This window comes from Condylostylus longicornis, unplaced genomic scaffold (genome assembly GCF_029603195.1).
Source record: "Condylostylus longicornis isolate FDR11 unplaced genomic scaffold, ASM2960319v2 ptg000004l, whole genome shotgun sequence".
NCBI classification, from domain to species: Eukaryota; Metazoa; Arthropoda; class Insecta; order Diptera; family Dolichopodidae; genus Condylostylus; species Condylostylus longicornis.
In genome coordinates this window covers 24,702,158-24,724,351 of record NW_026577973.1, presented here as the reverse complement: position 1 = coordinate 24,724,351, position 22,194 = coordinate 24,702,158, and the positions used below count along the sequence as shown (strand labels likewise).

Here is a 22,194-nt window from a genome sequence, read left to right as displayed (position 1 = left end):
TTAATAAACAATTTCAGTTTGAAATCAAAATTTCGAAAACTAAGTATTCCATCCCGAAAAAATTGAAGTAATAATAACAATATTATCATATATGTATATAAATATGTATGATATATATGTATGATACGAATGTACACATATTTTAATTTTAAAAAATTTTTCCAAATTTTGAAATTTAATGTACTAAAGTAGATTTAAAAGGTCTTTAATCATAAGCTAAGTTACGTTCGAGTTCCTTCCTTAGTTTTATTCATCAAAATTTTATTGTCAAGATTTACTTTGCATTTCATTTTACAAAAAAGTACTTTTCAAAATTTATGGGAAAAAAACTACACTTTTTTTTTTTATCTTAATTTAGGAACCATTTTTCAACTTAGCAAATTTTTTTGCTAAAAGCATAAAACTGCAAAACTGCTTCAAAATATGGAAATATGTATTTTATATACATTAGTATTTTTTAAACATATTTAGTATATTTATATATATATTAAAGTTGCAATACGAAAATAATGTCGAAACCTTATGTGGTTAGTATCTCTTTGTTGAATAAAAAAATTTGTTTTATTATCTTTTAAATTGGTCAATATCGCGGGGAATTCCTATAAATCTCATCTTTTAGTACTTATAGTTTCAATCACATATCCCGTATTTAATTTCCGAATCGCACTTTTAACAAATAAGAAGTCAGAACACTTTTTCTATGTTATTCAAATATTTATAAATTGTCAGAAACCTATCAAATCTAATTTGTGAATTCTATCATTAAATACTTTAAAGCTTTGTCGGAAAAAATTATATATTCTAGATTAAGTTCGAGAAATTCTAAAATTCACAACTTACTTACAGAATTTGTTGAATCATCTTGTATTTTTTTCTAGATTAGATAAAAAAAATTAAAACAATTTTTGTGTTTACATATTTGTTAGATATGGAAAATTTTATCAATAACTAAGACATTTTTTATAAGAATATTAAGTTTAGAAATTGTTTCTAACGTTAAGCGTATGAATTTTTGCAATATTGTAATGGAAATATTAATTAAATTACTTGTTATGAAACAAAATTTTAACGATTTTAAAATGTTGAAAAGTGAAATTATTTTAACCATCTAAGTTTTGCTTTAAAATATTATGGAATTGCAAACATACCAAGCTAAAAATAATGGTTAAATGCAAATTATAATAATGTGCATTTATTACTAAATTATTATTGCAATTATTACTAAATACTAAGTAAAAAGAAAAGATTTATAATAAAAAATATTTAAGATGGTCACCTAAATTGCAAATTAAAACTTTATGCTGCCTTCACTTTTTAATAAAATTAAAAAAACAGAACTTAATATATATTTAAAAAAAAATAAGAAAATTTAATTTTTTTATATTTTGTATCCAAAAATATTAAAAAATTCGTTATAAATATACAAGAGGTAAAAAAATTTTTTCGATAATATTACACATCTAGAACTTTAAAAGGGCGCTATCGCTGAAAACATACACTAAAATTATGTCTTTACGAAGTTCAATATCATTATAATACACGCGTACTTGTGTAATTTTGCTTTCGCCCAATTTTTTAATTCATGGATTCTCCTTTAAAAGTAAAGTGCATAAGAACCTGATTGAATGTAGGAGGCAGAAAATACAGAAAATAGTGAAAAGAGAGAAACAAAAATATATTATATTTTTTTATAATTTTTTTAGTTACTTAATACTGCCATAGAGTTTCTGCTGCTTTTTTTTATATTAAAATTTACTTCTTAATGGATCTTTGTAGGTCTTTATGGGCAACCTACTTTTCTATTATTTGAATCATATTCATTCACAATAAAGCAAAAATAGAAAAAAGAATAAAAATATAAGACATTACAATTTAGAAATTTCAAAGCTTCCCATTTCTGCTTTTTATTTTTTTGCTGCCTTCTTCTAAATTAAACAAGTTCTTGGGAAAGGTTATAAGGAGGTGATGATTTTTCTCTAAATTTTTTTTATGTTTTCTACATAAAATTTACATGGACAAAAAAAATTAAAATTAGAATTCCAAAGTAAATTTTTCTCTTTAGGAAAGTAAAATGAGAATTTTTGTAAGTAATACATATTACAAATATAAGTACGTATACATATTATGTATACGTACATATTATGTATACGTGTATACTATGTTTATACATAGTATACACGTATGTACATGTATATACAAAAAAAATTTTTGTTGTTGAAAACAAAAATAAAAGCAAGTAGAAGAAAAATAAGTATGAATTTGTGCAAGTGTTTTTCACCTTTTCAATGATGCTTTTTGAAACAACGAATCCATCTGCACCGAAAAATACAAACTTAACAAGCATAAAGATATACATTTCACAATTTACAAAATGCATAAATGAAGAATGAATGCACAAAGAAAGGAACACAGGACGGAAGAAAAGTACATAAAATTAACTAGTTGTATAGTAGTTTTTCAAATAATTTTTTCGACGGAATCATCATTTTTAACAACAAAAATACTATAATTAATATCTATCAAATCATGAAATAAAATTACACTATTTGCAATCCTACTAATATACATATTTTAATTTTCAAATTATTTTTAGATCTGAGCATCTTGCCCATCTACCCTACATGTAACGACCACGAAAATTTTAAGGTGGAACAAATATCATCAAAACTATAAAGTTTTCTGTCAAATACTCTCGGTAAAATTGATTTTTTGATTCATATTAAGTACAAGATTTCGATACCAAAAATAAATTGCGTGATATTCCTGTGACGATCTACAGGGAGAATGAAATTTGTGTATCGCTTGATTGGCGCAAAATTTTTCAATATTATACAAAAGTTCTAAAAAATAAAAAATGGTTGTCTGCAAACGTAAGTAACTTGCTAACTATGCAAAATTAATTAGTTTTTTATAAAAACTCTCATATATGTACATATCTTCCACATATATTAGTGTGCACAATAAGCATGTTGCAAAAAAAAGAATACTCACAATTAGTGTTCTTCTATTCAGTAGTTTCTCCTCTAGCATTTCCTCTTAATATAATGTTACACTTCATGCAATTTCCTTGTTTTTCCATACCACTCCCTTACTTAATGCATTTTTTCCTTCTTTAACGCATTTTTTTTTTGTTTTTTCTTTTCAATCTCTCATAGAGTAATTTCATTTAAATAGAAAATATTCGATTCCGAAAACCCATTACACGAGAGATTACTCTATTTGAATACACTAGCAATGAGGTTGTCGGGTGAAGTGAATTATGATAAATAAAAATAGAATAAAGTAAAAACTAATAAATTGAAATCAAAATTCCATAAGTTTTCATATTTTGCGTTTTCTTTGTGAAAAATACACGTTCATTTAGCTCTGATATTTTTTTATTTCCCTTTTACTTATAAAAAATATATGTTTACTTTTTTATTTCATGTGTTCTACATATAAAATTTTATGTATTATAGGTATTTTTAAGATATTAGATTCGTTTTACAAGATCGTAATGATTGCGAAATTCTTTATTTTAGTATAGAACAATAGGTTTGAAAGAAATATTGTGCGCATGCGTAAAAATCTACCAGATTTAATTTAACTTTATAATGGTTTTTCTTTTTAATTTATGTAAGTAAAAAAGTTAAAAATAGTGCTTAATTATTTTAAAATTTCTAGAACATACTAACTATGCATTGTATATTATTTTTAATAAATTCCTAGCAGCTTACATTTAGGAAGAAATAAAAAACTAAATTTTATGTATGAGTTCGCAATTTATTTAAAATCTTAAAAAAAATAGTTTAGCTTAATTTGTGTAAAAATATGCATATATTATTTTGAAAAAAAAATTGAAACAAATTTTCTGTTTGTTCTACTTAAATCAAAATACGTATTTCAATCGCAGATTACGACCGACCAAAGGGTACAAACTTCAAAACAAAATTTGAAGTATGTGCGTATGTAGAAGATTATACATTCCGAAATTTTATATTTCTAATAAAAAATTCAGTCAGTGCTCACTATAATATCTTGTTCATACTTTACAAATGAAATACATATTTCGGTTTAGTACAAATATAAATTCATAATTGACTCTTACATTATCTTATTTAAAACATAAGTTTCGAACTTTGAGAACTCAAATCATTGAGTACTTTTTGTTTTATTTTTTTATTCAAGAAGAGCATTTTTCAGTGATTGTTCCGAAAGACGCCCAATGTACGAAAACCAAAATAATAATAAAATATTTATTATTTTAAAGTGGTAAACGCGGTACGTTAGTAATATAATAGGCAAATAAACAAACATTTACTTTTTTATTGTTTTATATTACGTAGGTAGATCTATCCACCTATGCTAAGATTATATAGGTACCTACTAAGATAGAGCTAAGATAATTTGGTCATGTCAGAATTAGATGTCACTGACCGAAACGATATTATAAGTAAGAAAAAAATTATGCCTCGAAATAAACATTAGTTGTTTTTATTTTAAGATTTTCAAGTTTAATTTGTTAAATAAGTTAAATATAGTTACAAGGAATGATGATGAGCAAAATGGTTTTCGTTCTACATTCATGCGAATCGGCATTAAACATGGTGGTATACGATTGGAAAAGAGCCAAAGAAAATAATCTAGTCATTTTAGCTGTTTTTTTAGATTTTAAGATTAGTTAAAAAATTGGAAAAGTTTTCTCGAAAACAGAAAGCAAAAAACTTCAATTAACTATAACTATTCAGATAGTATTTTTATCAATGATGGAGTCCCAAAAGGTGCAATATTAGGTGTATTAAGTTTTTTGTTGTATATAAATGATATTAAATGGAATGTCCAGTCTTGTAAAACAGTCCTGTTTGTCGATGATGCCCTTATTTATATTGTTGAACGTAATGTTGAAGAATGTTGTAGTAAAATGAATGTTGATTTAGATTACTTATTTGCCTGGCTATGTATGAACAAATTGTATTTAAATTTTGATAAAACGAAATGTATAGTAATGAATGAATGGTGGTCGGATGGCAAGCGACAGGGTAGACGCTGATCGTTTGCCCCTTTCGGGACATTCCAGCGTTGTAACTGTGCGGCTTCTATCAAGTGCTCATTATACTTCCTCGCGGTGACCACTGGGCAACGGAGTTTGCTCTGGCTAAATAATGAGTGCAACAAACGGTATGTAGTAACGGCAAATGCATATCTACAGTAAATCCCTTCGCCTTCTCTCTCAGAGGTTATAATAGTGAGAGCTGGTCCTCCTGGTGGGGGGTTGATCGTATGGCTAACAACCACACATCGGAAAACTTTAATGTTATGCAATCTTCAACTATGCCTCGGATACAAACTGATCTAAACTGGAATCGACCAAGGAAACGTTTAAAGGACAATGATTTGAAATTTGCAACATGGAATGTAAGAACTATGATGAATGCGGGTAAAATGCAAGAAATTGCTAATGAAATGTTTAAATATAAACTTGATATGATAGCCCTATAAGAAATGAGATGGAAAGACAAAGGAATAATTAATAAAACAAAATTTTCAATGTACTACAGTGGTAGCAGCAATAGGTCTGGCTTATATGGTACTGGGTTCATTATCTCCAAGAACCTGAAAAATTTCGTAATTGGTTTTAAGCCTGTAAGTGATAGAATTTGTTGTATAAGATTGAGGGGTAAATTCTGTTTATTTAATAATTTGACCTTTATATCGGCGTATGCCCCAACTGAAGATGCGGATGATGATGTGAAAGATGATTTCTATGACTCTCTCGGTAAAACACTTAACGAAGTTTCTAGCCATGATTCTGTAATAGTACTAGGTGATTTTAACGCAAAGATCGGTAAAGAAGAATATGTACGGAATATTGCTGGTAAATTTTCATTACATGAAACAACAAGCCCCAACGGACACAGATTGTGCCAGTTTGCTGAGGAAACATGTCTCAAGATAAAAAGCACCTCTTTTGAGCGGAAAAACATACACAAGGGGACATGGAAAATCCCGGGAAGCAGTGTCTCTAACCAAATCGATCATGTACTCATTTCGGCTAGATGGGCCTCTTCGGTAATGAGTGTACGAAGTTGCAGAGGTGAAAGAATGAAAATGATACAAAGAAATACGAGATCAAGTCAGGAATCATACAAATCTAAAAGAATAGCTGCCACGAAACTTTGTCGAAAGAAGAAGAAGAAAATGTTAGAAAATAAAATAAGGCAAATACAACAACAACATAACCAAAATGAAATAAGAAAGTTTTACAAAAATATAAAATTTCAGAATAGTGCTTTCCAACCAAGATTGAACATTTGTAAAAGCAAAACTGGAGAGATTTTAGATAACGACGCAGATGTTATCGAAAGATGGAGAGAATACTTCAATGAGCTGCTAAATAAACAAACCTTTGAGCAGCCTATTTTGAACACTGGCTTTCAAAAATGAAGAAGTTACAGAAGCTATTAATAAAATGAAGAACTCAAAAGCCCCTGGAGATGACAAATTAACAGCTGAGCTGTTTAAAGCAGGAGGAGAATATTTGCACCAAACAATACATAAGCTAATATGTAGAATCTGGGAGCAAGAAGAAATGCCTGACAAGTGGAACCTCGGAATAATATGTCCCATACATAAAAAAGGAGACAAGATGATATGTAACAACTACAGAGGAATCATGCTCCTAAATTGTGCCTATAAGATTTTAGCCAATATTTTATATGAGAGGCTTAAACCATTAGCTGAAGAGATAGTAGGTGAATATCAGTGCGGCTTTAGGAGACAGAGGTCAACAACAGATCAAGTGTTCTTAGTAAAACAATGTATGGAAAAATCGTATGAATATAACACAGACTTGCACATACTATTCATAGACTTCAAACAAGCATTTGACAGTGTCGATAGGAAACAACTGCATTATTCATTGATACAACTAGGAATACCAACTAAATTGGCTCGTTTAGCTATGATGACGTTGAACAATGCAAAAGCAAAAGTGCAAATTCAAAATCAAACTTCAAAAATATTCGATATCAAAACAGGTGTTAGGCAAGGTGACGCTCTATCATCGCTGTTATTTAATTTGTTTTTGGAAAAAGCGATTGGAAACCTAGACCTAGGAGGAAATATTTTCACCAAAAGATATCAAATAATTGCGTATGCAGACGATATCGCAATAGTTGCAAGGAATTTTGGAGAGTTGGTGCAAGCTTTCGTTCATTTAGAAAAGGAAGCAAAGAAAGTAAGCCTATGTGTAAACGAGCAAAAAACGAAATATCTGAAACTATCTCGAGATGAAGGAAGGAGAGCCCCGCAGAACATCACTATAGGAAATTATAATTTTGAAGGTGTCGACAGTTTTTCTTACCTCGGTGCAATAATTAAAAATGATAACAGCATGCAACACTGCATTCAAGAGCGAATTCAAGCTGGTAACCGTTGCCTTTTCGCAAACAATAAACTATTTCAGTCCAGACTACTTTCAAGACAAACGAAACTAGTTATATACAAAACAATTGTGAGACCAGTAGTTACATATGGTTGTGAAGCTTGGACCTTAACGGCAGCGGAAGAAAATTCTTTAAGAGTCTTTGAAAGAAAAGTTATGCGCAAAATTCTTGGTGCTAAAAGGCTTGAAAATGGTGAATATGCTATTAGATCTAATGCTGAGATAAACGATTATTTAAGAGGGGAGGATATTGTACGTTTTTCAAAGGCTCAGAGGCTTCGATGGGCTGGCCACGTGGTAAGGATGAGTGAAAACAGGGCACAATATAAAATCTTCAACACTGTGCCCTATATCAGCAGAGCACGAGGTAGACCTAGAACTAGGTGGGCCGACAACATCGAAAGTGATTGTAGAAAACTTAATATTATGAGCTGGAAATCGACTGCCCAGGATAGAGAAATGTGGAAGAATATAGTGAAGAAGGCCAAGGCTCACCCTGAGCTGTAGTGCCACAAGATGATGATGATAGTAATGAATGATAGAACACAAACTTTATTTAACGTTAAGATTGGTAATACATCTGTTGAAAGAGTCAGTTCAATCAAATACTTAGGTGTTATAATAGATGATAAACTCGCATTTGACAAGCATGCAGATTACATTACCAACAAAATAGCCCAAAAAATCGGATACTTACCTAGAATAAGGAGTCAACTAACTCTAAAGTGTGCTGTAACAATTTATAATACAACAATTTTGCCTTATTTGTATTTTTGTGCATCTATTTTATTTTTAAGCAACGAAGGAAAAAAAGATAAGATGCAAGTTCTTCAGAATAAAGCAATGCACGTAATTCTTAAATGCAACAGAATAACGAATATTCAGTATATGTTAGGTGAATTAAAATGGATGTCAGTTCGTCAAAGGTTGAATTTTAATGTTATTATGTTTGTCTTCAAAATAAAAAACGATTTACTTATTGCCACAGTATCTGAAGAGATGTCTGAGTTATGTTGGGGAAGCAACGGCCTATAATTTAAGTTCATGCAGTATGTTTCGATTGCCTTTATTTAGAAGAAATAACACTCAAAATAATCTGTTTTGCAAGGGTGTTCAGCTATTTAATAATCTACCATTAGAAATTAGGAACAAAACAAGCCTGAATAATTTTAAAAGCTGCCTTGTAAAATTTTTAGCACTTAACGAAATCTAATTTTTAATTTTGTATTGAATTTTTTTGAATTTATTATTGAATTTATTTTGAATTTTCCATTTTATCTTTAATATTCCAAAGCTATTGGTATTTAATTAACTAAGAATGAACTTTTTAAATTTGTTATAATAATGAATCAAAAATGAATTAAGTATATGAATTTTGTACCTAGATTTAAATATAGTATTCATACTAATAAAGTTAATAAAAAAAAAAAAAGTAAGTATATTTACGTTTTTGTACTTATTATTTTATTGTTACTTACTTTTAAATTAATTAATGAAAAAAATTGCAAGTATACCTACATTAAATAATGTTATTTAACACTTACTTGGTTAATAAAATAAGTTAATGCTTAGAAACCGCAAAATTATTTTGAAGTATGTAAGTAGCTATGCCTACCTACTTTAATTCCTGTTTGCAGCTATTAATTAAAGATTTAATATGAAACCTTGTGATATATAAGTATCGAATTTCATTTAAATTGGTACTACTTAAAAGGTTAAATATTTATTAAAAATAATTACTAATATTATCATCACATTTTATGGTGTATCAATTCAGTTTAATATTCACTAAAAATTTTCGTAAAGTTACAGAATTTAACTTATTAAATTTTTAATTTTAATAAACAAAATTAAGTAATATAAGTAGATACAAATAATAATAAATATACTTAAGCGATGGACTTATGGAATGATAAAAAATCTATTGAGTTATAAAAGCACCAATAAAATATATAAAAGTAACTACAATTTCAAGATACACATAAATTTTCATTTTCTAACTAAAAATCATCTTAATTCAGATTGCTTTTTTAAATAATTGATAAATTCCTTATTTTATAAATGTAGTTTTGTTAATTATAAAAGGAATATCTTACTACTTTTATTCTTACAAGCAAAGAATATTATTTTCTTTGAATTTTAATTGTTTACGCTTCAAAATATGTATAATAATATACTCTATAAATTGAAATAATATAAATAAAACTACGAAATCTTGTTTATTCAGTTACAATGCACAAAGGAAAAAATAAGATCTAAGTAAAATTTAAAACATAATTTTACTTAACATTTATGTTAAACTTAAACTTTAGCGGATCCTAAAATTAAAAATAAATAAGGATACATATGTATACTTAGTATATGATATTCAAGCAATAAATATTGCCCAAGACAAAAATTCTTAAGAAATTGCCGAAACAAAATTTAAAAAAAAAAAAACAAAATGTTGAAATTTCTTTAAAGTTGAAATGCCTGCATTTTCGAAAGTACGCGAATGAAAAAAATCTGATGTGTTCAGCTCATAACCGACCGCAATGTGTATTGTCTAGTTAAATGAAAGTGTTACAGAATATTATAAAAATGTCTGTTAAATACTTCTTTCCAATTTTTAGGACATTAGTAAGTTTATAGTTAACATACCTAGAAAAATGTAAATTTGGCTCTTAGTAGAGTTTCGCTTTGTGCTACCCGAATTCCCTGAAATGCTCGCCAGTTAGTTTCGGTAACAACCAGAACTCAAATATCAAATTTCAAGAAATTCCATCAATTCGTTCCGTAAATATGGTGAAAAATGTAAAATCGCCCCGCAGATCAGTTTTCGAGCTCTGATCTTTCTAAAAAATTTACATATTCATTGTTTTAATACGAGGAATTCAAATAATAAATTTCAATAAAATCGGTTGATTATTTCTCTTTATATACATAAAAATGTATATTTGGCCCGTAGTAAACGTCCAGTTACTGATGCCTGATTTGTTCCAAAAGTTAGAAATTTTCGCGGACGGTCGAGCGAAGCTCAAATATGTAATTTCAAGTAAATCGATTGAATATTTTCTTCAAAATGGTGAAAAATATAAAATCGGCCCGCAAATCAGTTTTCGAGCCCTGATCGTTCCAAAAAAATTACATGATCATTGTTTTAATACGGAGAATTCATATATTAAATTTCAATGAAATCGGTTGATTATTTTCTTCAAAATATTCAAAAATGTAAAACAGGCCCGCCAAAAAGTGCAGTTCCCGAGGCCTGTTATATACCAAAAGTTGATCAATCCGTGCCATGGTGGAAATAAACTTACATATAAAATTTCATCAAAATCGGTTGACCGTATTTTGTTAACAAAACCGACAGGTTGCTAAAAATAGTTTATTTACACTTCCCTACTATGGAGAAGTGCATTCCCACCGAAAACTCGATATGCAAAATTTGTTGCCATCACATAACCTACCTATTGTTAACAAAATACGGTCGGTAAAAATACTGTTGTAGGTACCTTATTTTAAATTAATCTATTAGTCCTTCCTCCCCTTAAAGATTTTTTTAATATGGCATACCAATTGAAAACAAATAGGTAGATACTATAATAAATACAAATAGGTGGGAACGTACATTTCAACCTCCAATAAATTTAATAAACTGAATAGATTAAGAAAAGATTGACATAAAGATTGCCTAGAAAAAATTTCTTTCATTTAAAAAAATTGATATTATGTACATTTAAAAATATTGACATTATCTAGTTTTTCAGTGGTCGAAGTGGGATACTCAAAGTGGTGGGATGGTAAAAAAAAAAAAATAAAAAAAAAAGTATTATTTTAGTTATTTTTTAAAAAAAATAACTAAACAAAATTTACCAAACTTTGGAAGTAAACTAACGAGAATATTTATATTCAAAATTAAATCAACTAAAAATTGAATCAAAAACTGTGCAAATTGTTACCAAAAAAATGCATAGACTACTATGTAGTAACGAAAATTTCATTAATAGAAAAAAATTATACGTTACTATTTGAAATTGGTCTTATTTAAAATTACATATATGTATTTAATTTTTTGTTAAAAAAATTTTTAAAATTCATTAGAAAATTTTCTTAAATTTTAAAAAACATGTTCCGGAACGCATTTTTCTCTCCTATTAAGTAGTGGGATGGATTTCCAATTATTTAAAAGTACTGGGATGTTATCCCACTCAATCCCGCCTCACTTCGAGCACTGTTTAATTGAAAAATCTGACTTATGCACATATCGTGAAACTAAACTAAATATCATGAAACTAAAGTAATGGAAGTAAAATATAAAAAAACTTTAAGTACAATCCGACAACATACAACAAGTATAAAAGAAGTGTTTAAAGATTTATTAATAGTGACTAAAAGTACGGTTAGCACATTTAAAATCAGAAACAAATTTCTTAATTTAAATTTGGAGTTAAAATAAGTGTTTATATTTACTGGTTCAATTACATTGTATTGAATATATAAGTAACTTGTACATAGTTATACTTCTATTCAATTAAACATAAAATTTTCAATTTTCTTCATTTGGATGTTGTCGTTAAAAAAAATGGGAAAATTGTAAGCGTCATAAATTTATTAGAAATAAACAAAAATTATCGATTTTTTTTATTTTTACTTACCGGTTGGTTTTTATAAAAAATATAATATCCAATTATCCCAAAATTTTCTTTAAAAATAATATTCGATAATATATTTTAATAAAATTTAAAAAGCCTATTTTGATGCTTTTAAAAAATAGTTTTGATGTAAGCTCTGGTGTATAATAAAAAAATATCCAGACATCATCATATTTAAATATACTGTGAGTCTCAAAAAAAACCGCTCACTAAAAATTATTTTGTTTAACATTTATTTACACTCATTTTAATTATTCAACTTACAAACTAATTCACAAATATTAAAGTCCATTCAATTACAAACAAAATTCCAAAAATAAGTTTCAAAAAAATAACAAAAACATAACAAAAAATAAAGAAATTCAAAAATCCACATATTTTTACGCGTCAAAAAAAAACGCTCATTAACAAAAAATATTAAAATTTTTTAAAAAATAATCAAATTAATACTTGATTTGTAGCCCTTTTGATTTACATACAGCACCCAATCTCCTTGGCATGGATTCTACAAGTTTTTTTGTAAACTGGGAAGGTATTTTTGCCCATTCTTCTAAAATTGCTTTTTTTAGGTCTTCCTTGTTACTAATATGTCTTGTTCTTATACGTTTGTCCAGGTAGTCCCATAAATGTTCGATTGGGTTAAGGTCTGGCGACTGGGGGGAGTGGTCTAATTGTTTTGGGGTTCTATATAGCAACCACTCCTTCACAACAAGAGCAGTGTGCTTAGGGTCGTTATCTTGTTGGAAGATCCAATTATTGCATAAACCTAATTTTTCTATACTTGGTGCAATATTATCTTACAAAATCTTCAAATAACCCATTTTATCCATAGTGCTTTCTATAAACACCAAATTACCAACCCCAGCTGCAGCCATACAGTCCCAGACCATAACTGAACCCCCACCATGCTGTATTGTCTTAATAACGTTTTTGTCTTCAAACTCTTTATTAATTTCTCTCCATATTTTAACTGGTTTTTTGGCTCCAAATATCTCAAACTTGCTTTCGTCAGTAAATAATACATTTTTCCAAAAAAGAAAATCCTTTTGTTTATATTTTTTTGCGTAGCTAAGTCTCTTTTTCTTATTTTTTTTCGAGATACTGGGTTTTGTTCGTGGTGCTCTTCCAAATAGTCCGTTGTCATGTAGTACTCTACGTACCGTACTTGCGCTCACGGGTTTACCTGTCTTAATTCCAATATTTTGGGCAACCGTCACGGCACTTGTATGTGGATTTTTTTTAACATTTTTAACAATTTCTCGAATTTGAATTGGGTTTAAACTCTTCGGCCTACCTGAGCGTCTGAGATCGTTAACTTTATTTGTATTCTTATACTTATCAATTATAGTTTTTACGGTTGAATAAGCTCTGCCCACAAGTTTACCTATTTCGCGGTGTGATTTACCTGCTTTATTGAGATTAATAATAATTTCTCTCGTTTCTATAGTGGTTTGTTTCACCATATTTAAATTACTTTTTAAAATCTTCTAAAGAATGATTTATTTCATTAAAAAAACGAAAAAATAGTCCGAACTATTCAGAAAAAAGGACGATATGCCTTTAATTAAACCTGCAAAAATCATTAAACAATTTTTTTTGGGGGATTCCCGAAGTTTTTTCAGAAAACTAGATGAATATGCCTTGTATGTACTAAAGCTGAGCGGTTTGTTTTGATGCGTAAAAAAGTCAACAATTTTCAATTTATTTATTTTTTGTTTTGTTTTTGTTACTCTTATGAAAATTTTTTTAATTAATTTTGTTGGTAATTGAATGTACTTTATTATTTATAAATTAGTTTGTGACTTGGACAATTAAAACAAAATATATTAAACACTACATAAAATAATTTTTAGTGAGCGGTTTCTTTTGACACTCACAGTATGCACATACGATTCATATACGACAGTATAGTCGTTAAACACTCTTCAAATTGCAAACCAATGGTTAAAATATATTACATGCACATAATAAAATTGATAAAACGTAAGGTGGCTGACTAAATGGCTGTGAATACACTAGTCAAGTTATTGATTTCATATGTGTACATATGTAGCCGATATTATGATTATTGTTCGAGCACTATGTTTTTAATCAATATTTTTTACTACTTCTGTTGAAATTGAATAAATAACCAATTTCATTCTGTACACTTAAATCCTTTTCTCACACATTTAATACGTGCATACATATGTACATATGTATTGTATATAATTCTTATACTTATATATATTATATACATATATGTATTTAAAAGCAAAATCTTATTTAAAAAACTAATATTCATTTAAATATCGCACTTCCATATACATATATCACTTCTATCAATAATATAAATTTATAATTTGATAAAACTAAAATATTATTGCAATGTGAAATCTTACATTTTTTGGAAAAGTTGATTCACTACCCACTCGTTGTTTTTGTTTTTTTTTTATCTTTTTTATTTAAATGCAATGCAAAACATATATATGAAATTTAAAAGGAAAGAAAAGGATAAAAGTAGTTGTTTTTCTTATTCTTGTATTCAGCCCATTGGCTCTTCTAATAAAATCCAAAGGCCATCTTCAAGTAGTAGAGAAAAGAATTTATGTAGTTTATTCGAAATTTTACTTTAATTTTATTGAAAAAATTGAATTAATTTTTTCTAAGTATCAATGAAATGATAAACAAATTGTTTTCGAAATTTTAATTCAAATAAACATTTATCAGTTTTCTGATTATATTTAAAATGAATTCTATCGTGAAATTTAACCGCACCAAATACTTGAAAGAACAAACTAATAAAGGAATACAATACAACGCAAATGCAAGTCAAAATGTTGAAACGAGTAATTTATTTTGCGGAATATGTAGTTGACATTAAATTGTCAAAATTTTTAGATCTTGTCAATGCCAAAAACTTACATATTGTGAATTGTGCCATTTAACATACATATGTTTTTGTTTTGACACATTTTAGTTTTAACAATTTGTACAAATAATTATTTTTCTTGGAAGTACTACTTGTTTTGGATTAACGATTCCTTTAACGCAAAATTAATGAATTGATTAAAATCAAATTGGTTGAATGACAATTTTTGGGAAGTCACCGGCATCTCTCGAAATATACACTTATTTTTATATATATTTTTCACATATACAAGAGTATGAACTAAAAACATCGTGTTATATTTAATTTTGCTCCCAATTCGTAGCGGTCTTGTTAAGGTTATCATTCAGCCAATCAAGTTATCAAAAATTATCATTCAGCCAATTTGATTTTAATATACTTATTAATAATTTTGTGAAAAGTGACCCTCAACCCAAAAAATTGTGAAATAATGGAGTCACTATGCATTTGAGAGCCTAGTAAGCTTTTTCTGAATAATACAGTTCCATTTACATTCCATTTTTATTTTATACGTATCACTTGACAGTTTTTGACAATTAAAAAAAAAAACAAATTGAAGAAATTATATTGGATAAATTTTTATTTTAATTTAAATTTTGAGGTGATCTTTAAATTAAAAAATTTTATATATAGATAATTTGCATGTAAGTAAAAAAAACTTTAATTTAATTTAAATATGCAAATTAACGTCTTAAATTAAGAGGGCAACTTTAAATTATTCTGCCCACTCCTCAAGTGCTTGTTTTATATAGTTTTTTTTTTTCATGCGTTCTAGAAAAGTTGGATTTTTTTTAAAAGCCACGTTAAAATACGCAGGAGCTTCTGAAATAGATTTTAGAAATATCCAATTAATTTTGATTTTTTATTCGATATTGGAAGAAAAATTTTAAGTTTCATAGGTTCGATATACAAGTTAGTATGTTCATTAATTAATAGCTCATTAATAATATTTTATCTTTAAAAAATCAATTAACTACAGCATGAAAGAAATTTGTAACAATTTCTTTTTATAGTAGCACCTATAATGACTGATAAGACTAATCGTGGAGTCAGCCGGGTCTTGTCCAAATTAGAGGCATCTATTGCTGCTGGCAATTATTATGAAGCACATCAGATGTATAGGACTTTATATTTCAGATATAATGCACAAAAAAAATATGACGAATGCTTAGATTTGCTTTACAGAGGATCACTCACTTTAGTAAATAAAGAGGTATTTAAATTAACATCATAATAAAGTGATTTCCAATACATATACTTATTTACTCTTACAATTTAATTCCGTTGGCTATAGCAATATTCTAGTGGAGCAGACTTGGCTTTATTAGTTATTGAAACTCTTGAAAAGAAAGGGACTGAAATTGGTGAGGACATCGATTTATGGATACAAAGGCTAGGTGTGCTTATAAGAAAAATAACTCCTACTACAGTTGAACGGGAAGCTATAATTGTAAGTCTTTAAATATAAATCTTTTGGAGATTTTAAGTTATCTGCTTTATTTTCTATTTCTGAAGAATCGTGCTGTACGCTGGAGTGGTGAAGTTTCAAAAAACAATTTAGGGAATCCGCAAATGCATAAGGTAATTGCTCAAATAATGTGGGCTGAAAATAATATGGAACAAGCAAGACATCACTATTTATTATCACGTGATGGTTTAAGTTGTGGGCAAATGTTAGTTAAATTAAGTCAAAGCAAAGGATATGAAAGCGAGATCGATTTATTTATAGCACAAGTTGTATTGCAACAATTATGTTTAAAAGAAACTGATACAGCATTACAAACTTTTGAGACATACACAAAGTATCATCCAAAAATTGCGTCTAGTGAACCGCCATTCATATTGCCATTACTAAATTTTATATTTTTCCTATTGAAAACTATTGAAGCTGGCGGTCGTTTAATCGCTTTCAAGTCATTATGTGATTTATATAAACCATCAATTGAACGTGATCCATCATATGAAAAGTATTTACAAAAAATTGGGGTAATATTCTTCGGTGTTCCATCAACTCAACCAACTGGCGGCTTAATGGGAGGTATGTTTGGTGATTTGTTTAGACTGTTTCGCGGACTTGAAGATGAGGACGATAATGATGATGACGATGAAAGGAACTCCACCAATACCAGTCGAGGCATCAATAGAAATAACGCAAATAACACCAGTCCGGTCGAGCTAGATTAGCAATATTGATAAGTTTCTTATAAATACACACAATATATTAAAATTTAACTAAAAGTAATATCAGTAGAATGTAATTTATGATACAGCAATCGATTGAGTGTTAATATTATATTATTTTGCTTTTTTAAAAAAAATAAACGATGAAACTAATAACATGAAAACAAATTTATTTGAAATTTGTAAAAGTTCTTGTTTCATGAACTGTTTAAAATTTGTTAAAAACTATACTTTCATTTCCCGGATCTAGAATCAATGTTTGCTTAATTGATCAGGCAAGATGCTGTGCCGATTGTTTTTTATTTCAATTGACAAAATATTAGAAAATATTTTATAACAAATTTCCTTTCATATTTAATTTATTAAGATTTTTTTTTTTTGTCATACAAATATAATAAATTTTGATACTAAAATGTAATTGTATTGTAAACGTGATTATAAATAATTTTATGAAAAAACTTTTTAACATACTATCACAAAAAAAGTGTAAATGTATTTAGCGAATCGCTTGAGACATATGTAGTGGTGTTACCATCAATTCTAACTCAGCGTCTTTCAGATTTGCTCCTCTTAAATTAGCTTCTTGCAAATCACTTCCAGACAAATTGCACCTCTCTAAATCGGCTCCTGCTAAAACAGCTGCTCTAAGAACACTAAAAGATATCAATTTTAAAAATTTTTTCGTTGCGAATTGGTTTTAGTAGTGAAGTCACCAATTCTTCATATTAGCATCCTTTAGATTTGCGACTCTTAAGTTAACTCCAGCCATATTGGAACCCTCTAAACATGCTCCTTTCAAGTTAACACCTTCCAAATTTGTTCTGAATCCTGTAGGGTCCTCAAAATTGCAACCTTGAAGATTAGCACCTTCCATATTAGCACAAAGTCCTCTGACAGAAACTAACTGAGCACATTCCATATTAGCTAAAAAAAAATAATTGTAATAGTAATCTAGGTACTTATCTTCATTTCAATTACCATAGGAAAGATCAGTTCTTTCTAAACAACAATGAGTCAAATTTGCATGTGATAAATTGCATTTAGCAAGACACGCATACTGAAAGATTATAAAATTATTTGAAAAATGAAAATATTGCTTTGTTTTCATTAACAAGTATGTACTTTAAAATTAATATTTCTAAAATCCAACTTTCTTAAATCAGCGCCAGCAAGATTAATACCTTGAAATCGTAGTTCTGATATATATGATGTTTGGATTAATGCTCGAATAACTTCACGCCTTGTCAATGGAATATTGTCAGAAGAAATATTATTTGCGGCCAATTGAGCTTCTAATTGAGGAATCAGCGATTCTATTCCAAAAAATTTTGCTTCTTCAAGTATGCCTTCGGTATTCAAATGAGAATCATAAATTAGTTGTCCATGACGTAAATAATTTATTATAGGTTCAAAATAGTGAGGACTCCTATCAATCAAGTAAGCACCTTCTTCATCCAGATCACTTGGATTCATACCTCCTTGTGAAAACATTCTTGATAACATACTATTTGGCTCTAAAAGCAAAATAACAAATTTAAAAATTATAACACTAGTTTAGTTTGTGGTATACCTTTATTTATCAATGTAGATAAAGTAGTAACATAAAGTTTTCCCCCTACATTAAGTTTTATCCATTTTGATGGAAATTTGCTTTTTTTTAAGTTTTCTGACATTTTTTTAATTTTTGCGGCACATCATTTTTTAAAGAATTAAAGTCTTTTAATTTTTTTCTTTACTGTTGACCTACTTTAAAATTAACAGGTAGTGTGTTTGTGTTGAGAATACAATTCTTTTTAGCTATTGTTGATTCTGAAACAAAATTTTTGTGATTTTAGAACTGAAGAGTTGAAATAACAAAAAACAATAATCATCAAAAAAATTGATTTGACAGATTGAGTACAATTTTCAGAAGGAAATTTGGCTGTTCTCAAAATCTCATGTCGGATGCAACGAAAGCGAGTATAAATGCCTTTTCGCCTCAATCAACGTAGCAAATTAAATTATTGTGAAATGTTGTCGAAATTTGAAATAAAAGTACTTCATATATACTCCTATTGAAAATTGAAAGACGAGGTTTGTCTGGGATAAAACTTGGAAAAACTTTAAAAAGAGAAACAATGAGTAAATTTCTCCTAAAAAGAAAAAAAGTTCTCATTTAAAAAAAAAATTAACCAGACGAAAAACTGGAAAAAATTTTGAAAACTTGATAAATATGCGATAAACCTCAAATATCCAAATATTTATCAAATATACACAAATATTTTTTGGTTGCCAAAAAACCGAAATTTTTGATTTTGGATTATAAAAGTGAGAAACTTAAGAAAAAACCATTTGTGAACCCATTTTGGTTATTTTACTTTATATTTAATTGAAAAGTTTTGAACAAAAAGTTATTGTTGATGAAAATTTTTTCAAAAATAAAACCTTCAGACTTAACCAAGAAAAACATGTTTCGACAGTTGTAAGATTTTAAAAGTTTTTAAAACACAAATTTTTACTTTACAAAACTTGAAAAAACTTTAAATATTGAGGAAATGAGAATGTCATAATTTTCTCTCATTTTTGTTCAAAAAGTATTATCCCAGACGCTTTTCATGCAAAAACTTTATAAAGTTTTTAAAAGTTTTTAAAAATTTTGTCATACTAGTAACTAGACAGACCTATTATTTAATTTTTTTTACACCTTGTATTCATTCACATACATGCTTTGACGTTGTCAAAAAAAAAATCAATTATTCTTCAATCAAGTTATTTTAAAACTAGCCCCGCGGCCTCCTTTTTTCTTAACAAATAAGTTATCTTGCATCAACCGACGCGTTGTACCTATTACTCTTCGATTATATTTGTATTAGATTGCATAGACATTGTAAAGACAAGTTTGTTAGTGGAATTTTCGGCTTCATATAACTCATCAATATATGATTGTTCAAAATTTGAGATATTCTATTAACAGGGGTTCACGTTCAACTTATAACTTAATTGTAAACATTAATTACGTTTCTTTACAAAATCTGCTTATCTTAGAGAATTGGAGTGAAGTTTTTGTGTGGTGGCCCTTCTTTGGCATTTGATATTTTTCTTAATAAACTACAGCTAGATGTTTCGTCACCCTCTCATTCTTTAAGGCCCTTATTATGATTGGCGAAACGAATGAAATTTTTGGCGAATATGAATTTTTGGTATTATGATAAGCGAATTTACCTAAATTTTAGGAAAATGAATTGTCAAATCTGTCGAATGAAAATTCTGTCTGAAAAGTTTGGCCAATGAAACAAAAAATCAAATAAATACATAAGTGTTTTTTTTATTGGATATTATAGCATTTATAGTGATATAATGGAAAAATCTGAACTGTCTGTAAAGCAAGCTCATAAAATTCTACAAATTATTGTAAAAAATATTGATTGTTTAGTATTATTTTAAACGTGAAAAAAATGAACCGAAAAGCAATTCACGCATTTAAATATATGAATAGATAACAACCCCATAATTACCAAATGACGGAAACATTCAATTGCTTTTACTAATGTCTTTATATCTAACACGTCCCAATACTCAATTTTTTTTACGAAATATTACGAATTTTTTGGCTTCGTTCCTGTTTTTTTCTTTAAATGCTACTGATCGTGTCATATTTCTTATTATTTTTTTCTTTTTTTTACGTAAAAAAGAGTTTAATATTTTAAAAAATCTCAAGATATTATACACATTTTTTAAAAAGCTTCCCATTTAAATTCTATTGCACGAAAAGGAAAGAAAGGTAGGTGGAAAGAAAAAATGAAAAAAAATTTTAAATTCATATTTCAGTATGGTTTCAAATGTTAATGAGGAAGGATGTATGATTTTTCATGCATATTTTGTATTTCCCAATAAGGTAAGTTGAGTAGTGTCGGCTAACAAAAAAGTTAATAAAAGTAATATAGGTTGACACATTTCAACAATTTGAATTATCTCATTTCGGTTATTTATACGTTACTTATAAAATTGTTTCAAATAATTTCAGTTAGTTTTTAAGTTATTAAAAATAAATATGTATGTACCTACTTCCAATAAATTTTTTTTTAAATAATTATTTTAAAACTATTTAAAACATGTTATATTGAGTGCTTCAAAAATTTTGCTGTTCTCTTTTTTCATATTTTATTAGCAGGTAAACAAGAGCAATCTATTTATAAAATGTCCCTGCATGTGAAAGAATATTACATAAAGAACAAAAATTTTAAAATACCTGTTATTTTACAGTCGGAATTTTTGAGTCATTTGGTAAAATACCATTTATTTCAAAAATAAAAAAATATTCAAATCCGGTCATAAAAATATATGATTGTTTTTTCCAAACATTTTAAATATTTTTTTTCTTAGGAAATTGATATAAATGATAGTAAGTTTTTAATATTTTTTCAAATAAAAATAGAGGTAAAATTTTGAAGTTTATATAAAATTTGTATTTAACAAATAATATTTGATTGTATTTTAGATATTATTTTCTAATTCCCTCTTCAAATTTTTTCTTTACTACGTATTTATATCAATATTTAAGAATTATCTTTCATTAATTATATTTTCAACTTGACACCAAAGTTGCTTCCCATATCTTGAGTTAACTTACCCTATGAGAAAAAAAGCTGATCACTTAAAAATAATGAAATGCTTTCAGTAACATATAAAACGTTGAAGCCGAAGGATGTGCTTGTTATTTTTCCGCTTTTTTTATAATTTTAAAATAATTGTCAATGAAAATATTAATATATTTTTCTGATTTTTCAAATATATTTTCTAAATTTTACTTGCTTTATAATAAGTGTGAATTTATTTTAATATTTCTTCTCAAAAAATAGCCACTTCGATTTAAAAAAACCCATATAAAATAAGGTCGTGCTTTCAAGTTTCTCTCTGAGCATTGGGACTTGTTAGATATAAAGACATTAGCTTTTACAAAAAAAGCAAAAATAATGTACATATGTGTGATGTTATTCTTATTACTTTCGATAGGTTTTCTGATGTCTTGCGGTAGCAACAATTTGGTTCTGGCAAATGATGAATGCGGTAGCAACAATTTGGATCAG

The 22,194-nt window shown here is 27.8% G+C and overlaps 3 protein-coding genes across 6 annotated transcripts; 2 read left to right on the top strand and 1 right to left on the bottom strand.

Moving 5' to 3' along the window:
* The first annotated feature begins 5,481 nt into the window (after nucleotides 1–5,481).
* LOC129607689 (craniofacial development protein 2-like) lies at nucleotides 5,482–6,286 on the top strand. Its single transcript, XM_055518850.1, has 2 exons — nucleotides 5,482–6,179; nucleotides 6,262–6,286. Exons 1-2 carry the CDS (start codon nucleotides 5,482–5,484, stop codon nucleotides 6,284–6,286), a joined length of 723 nt encoding a protein of 240 aa, XP_055374825.1.
* A 9,181-nt stretch (nucleotides 6,287–15,467) lies between these two features.
* LOC129609663 (Golgi to ER traffic protein 4 homolog) lies at nucleotides 15,468–17,282 on the top strand. 4 transcript variants are annotated; one of them, XM_055521766.1, is made up of 5 exons: nucleotides 15,468–15,591; nucleotides 15,723–15,859; nucleotides 15,964–16,160; nucleotides 16,242–16,397; nucleotides 16,463–17,282. In XM_055521766.1, the coding sequence occupies exons 3-5, from the start codon at nucleotides 15,972–15,974 to the stop codon at nucleotides 17,129–17,131; spliced, it is 1,014 nt and encodes a 337-aa protein (XP_055377741.1). In that variant the 5' UTR covers nucleotides 15,468–15,591; nucleotides 15,723–15,859; nucleotides 15,964–15,971; the 3' UTR covers nucleotides 17,132–17,282. The 4 variants fall into 4 exon arrangements, with proteins under 4 accessions (XP_055377741.1, XP_055377723.1, XP_055377714.1 ...); XM_055521748.1 differs by having other exon boundaries at nucleotides 15,927–16,160; XM_055521739.1 differs by having other exon boundaries at nucleotides 15,961–16,160; nucleotides 16,463–17,281.
* Nucleotides 17,283–17,501: 219 nt separating this feature from the next.
* Nucleotides 17,502–19,076, bottom strand: LOC129609680 (BTB/POZ domain-containing protein KCTD9). The gene is made up of 5 exons (XM_055521778.1): nucleotides 18,699–19,076; nucleotides 18,251–18,642; nucleotides 18,107–18,185; nucleotides 17,842–18,052; nucleotides 17,502–17,781 (listed from the first exon to the last, which is right to left on the bottom strand). The coding sequence occupies exons 1-5, from the start codon at nucleotides 18,799–18,801 to the stop codon at nucleotides 17,625–17,627; spliced, it is 942 nt and encodes a 313-aa protein (XP_055377753.1). The 5' UTR covers nucleotides 18,802–19,076; the 3' UTR covers nucleotides 17,502–17,624.
* Between the last annotated feature and the right edge of the window lie 3,118 nt (nucleotides 19,077–22,194).

Excerpts from the sequence above, each read along its gene's own strand:
- LOC129607689 (XM_055518850.1), top strand. The coding sequence starts at position 5,482 with ATGAGATGGAAAGACAAAGGAATAATTAATAAAACAAAATTTTCAATG. Across the intron at positions 6,180-6,261 it reads CGAAAGAAGAAGAAGAAAAT|AATAGTGCTTTCCAACCAAG; the intron begins GTTAGAAAATAA and ends ATAAAATTTCAG.
- LOC129609663 (XM_055521766.1), top strand. The coding sequence starts at position 15,972 with ATGACTGATAAGACTAATCGTGGAGTCAGCCGGGTCTTGTCCAAATTA. Across the intron at positions 16,161-16,241 it reads TCACTTTAGTAAATAAAGAG|CAATATTCTAGTGGAGCAGA; the intron begins GTATTTAAATTA and ends CGTTGGCTATAG. Across the intron at positions 16,398-16,462 it reads TTGAACGGGAAGCTATAATT|AATCGTGCTGTACGCTGGAG; the intron begins GTAAGTCTTTAA and ends CTATTTCTGAAG.
- LOC129609680 (XM_055521778.1), bottom strand. The coding sequence starts at position 18,801 with ATGTCAGAAAACTTAAAAAAAAGCAAATTTCCATCAAAATGGATAAAA. Across the intron at positions 18,186-18,250 it reads TTAGAAATATTAATTTTAAA|TATGCGTGTCTTGCTAAATG; the intron begins GTACATACTTGT and ends ATAATCTTTCAG. Across the intron at positions 17,782-17,841 it reads GATGCTAATATGAAGAATTG|TGTTCTTAGAGCAGCTGTTT; the intron begins GTGACTTCACTA and ends GATATCTTTTAG.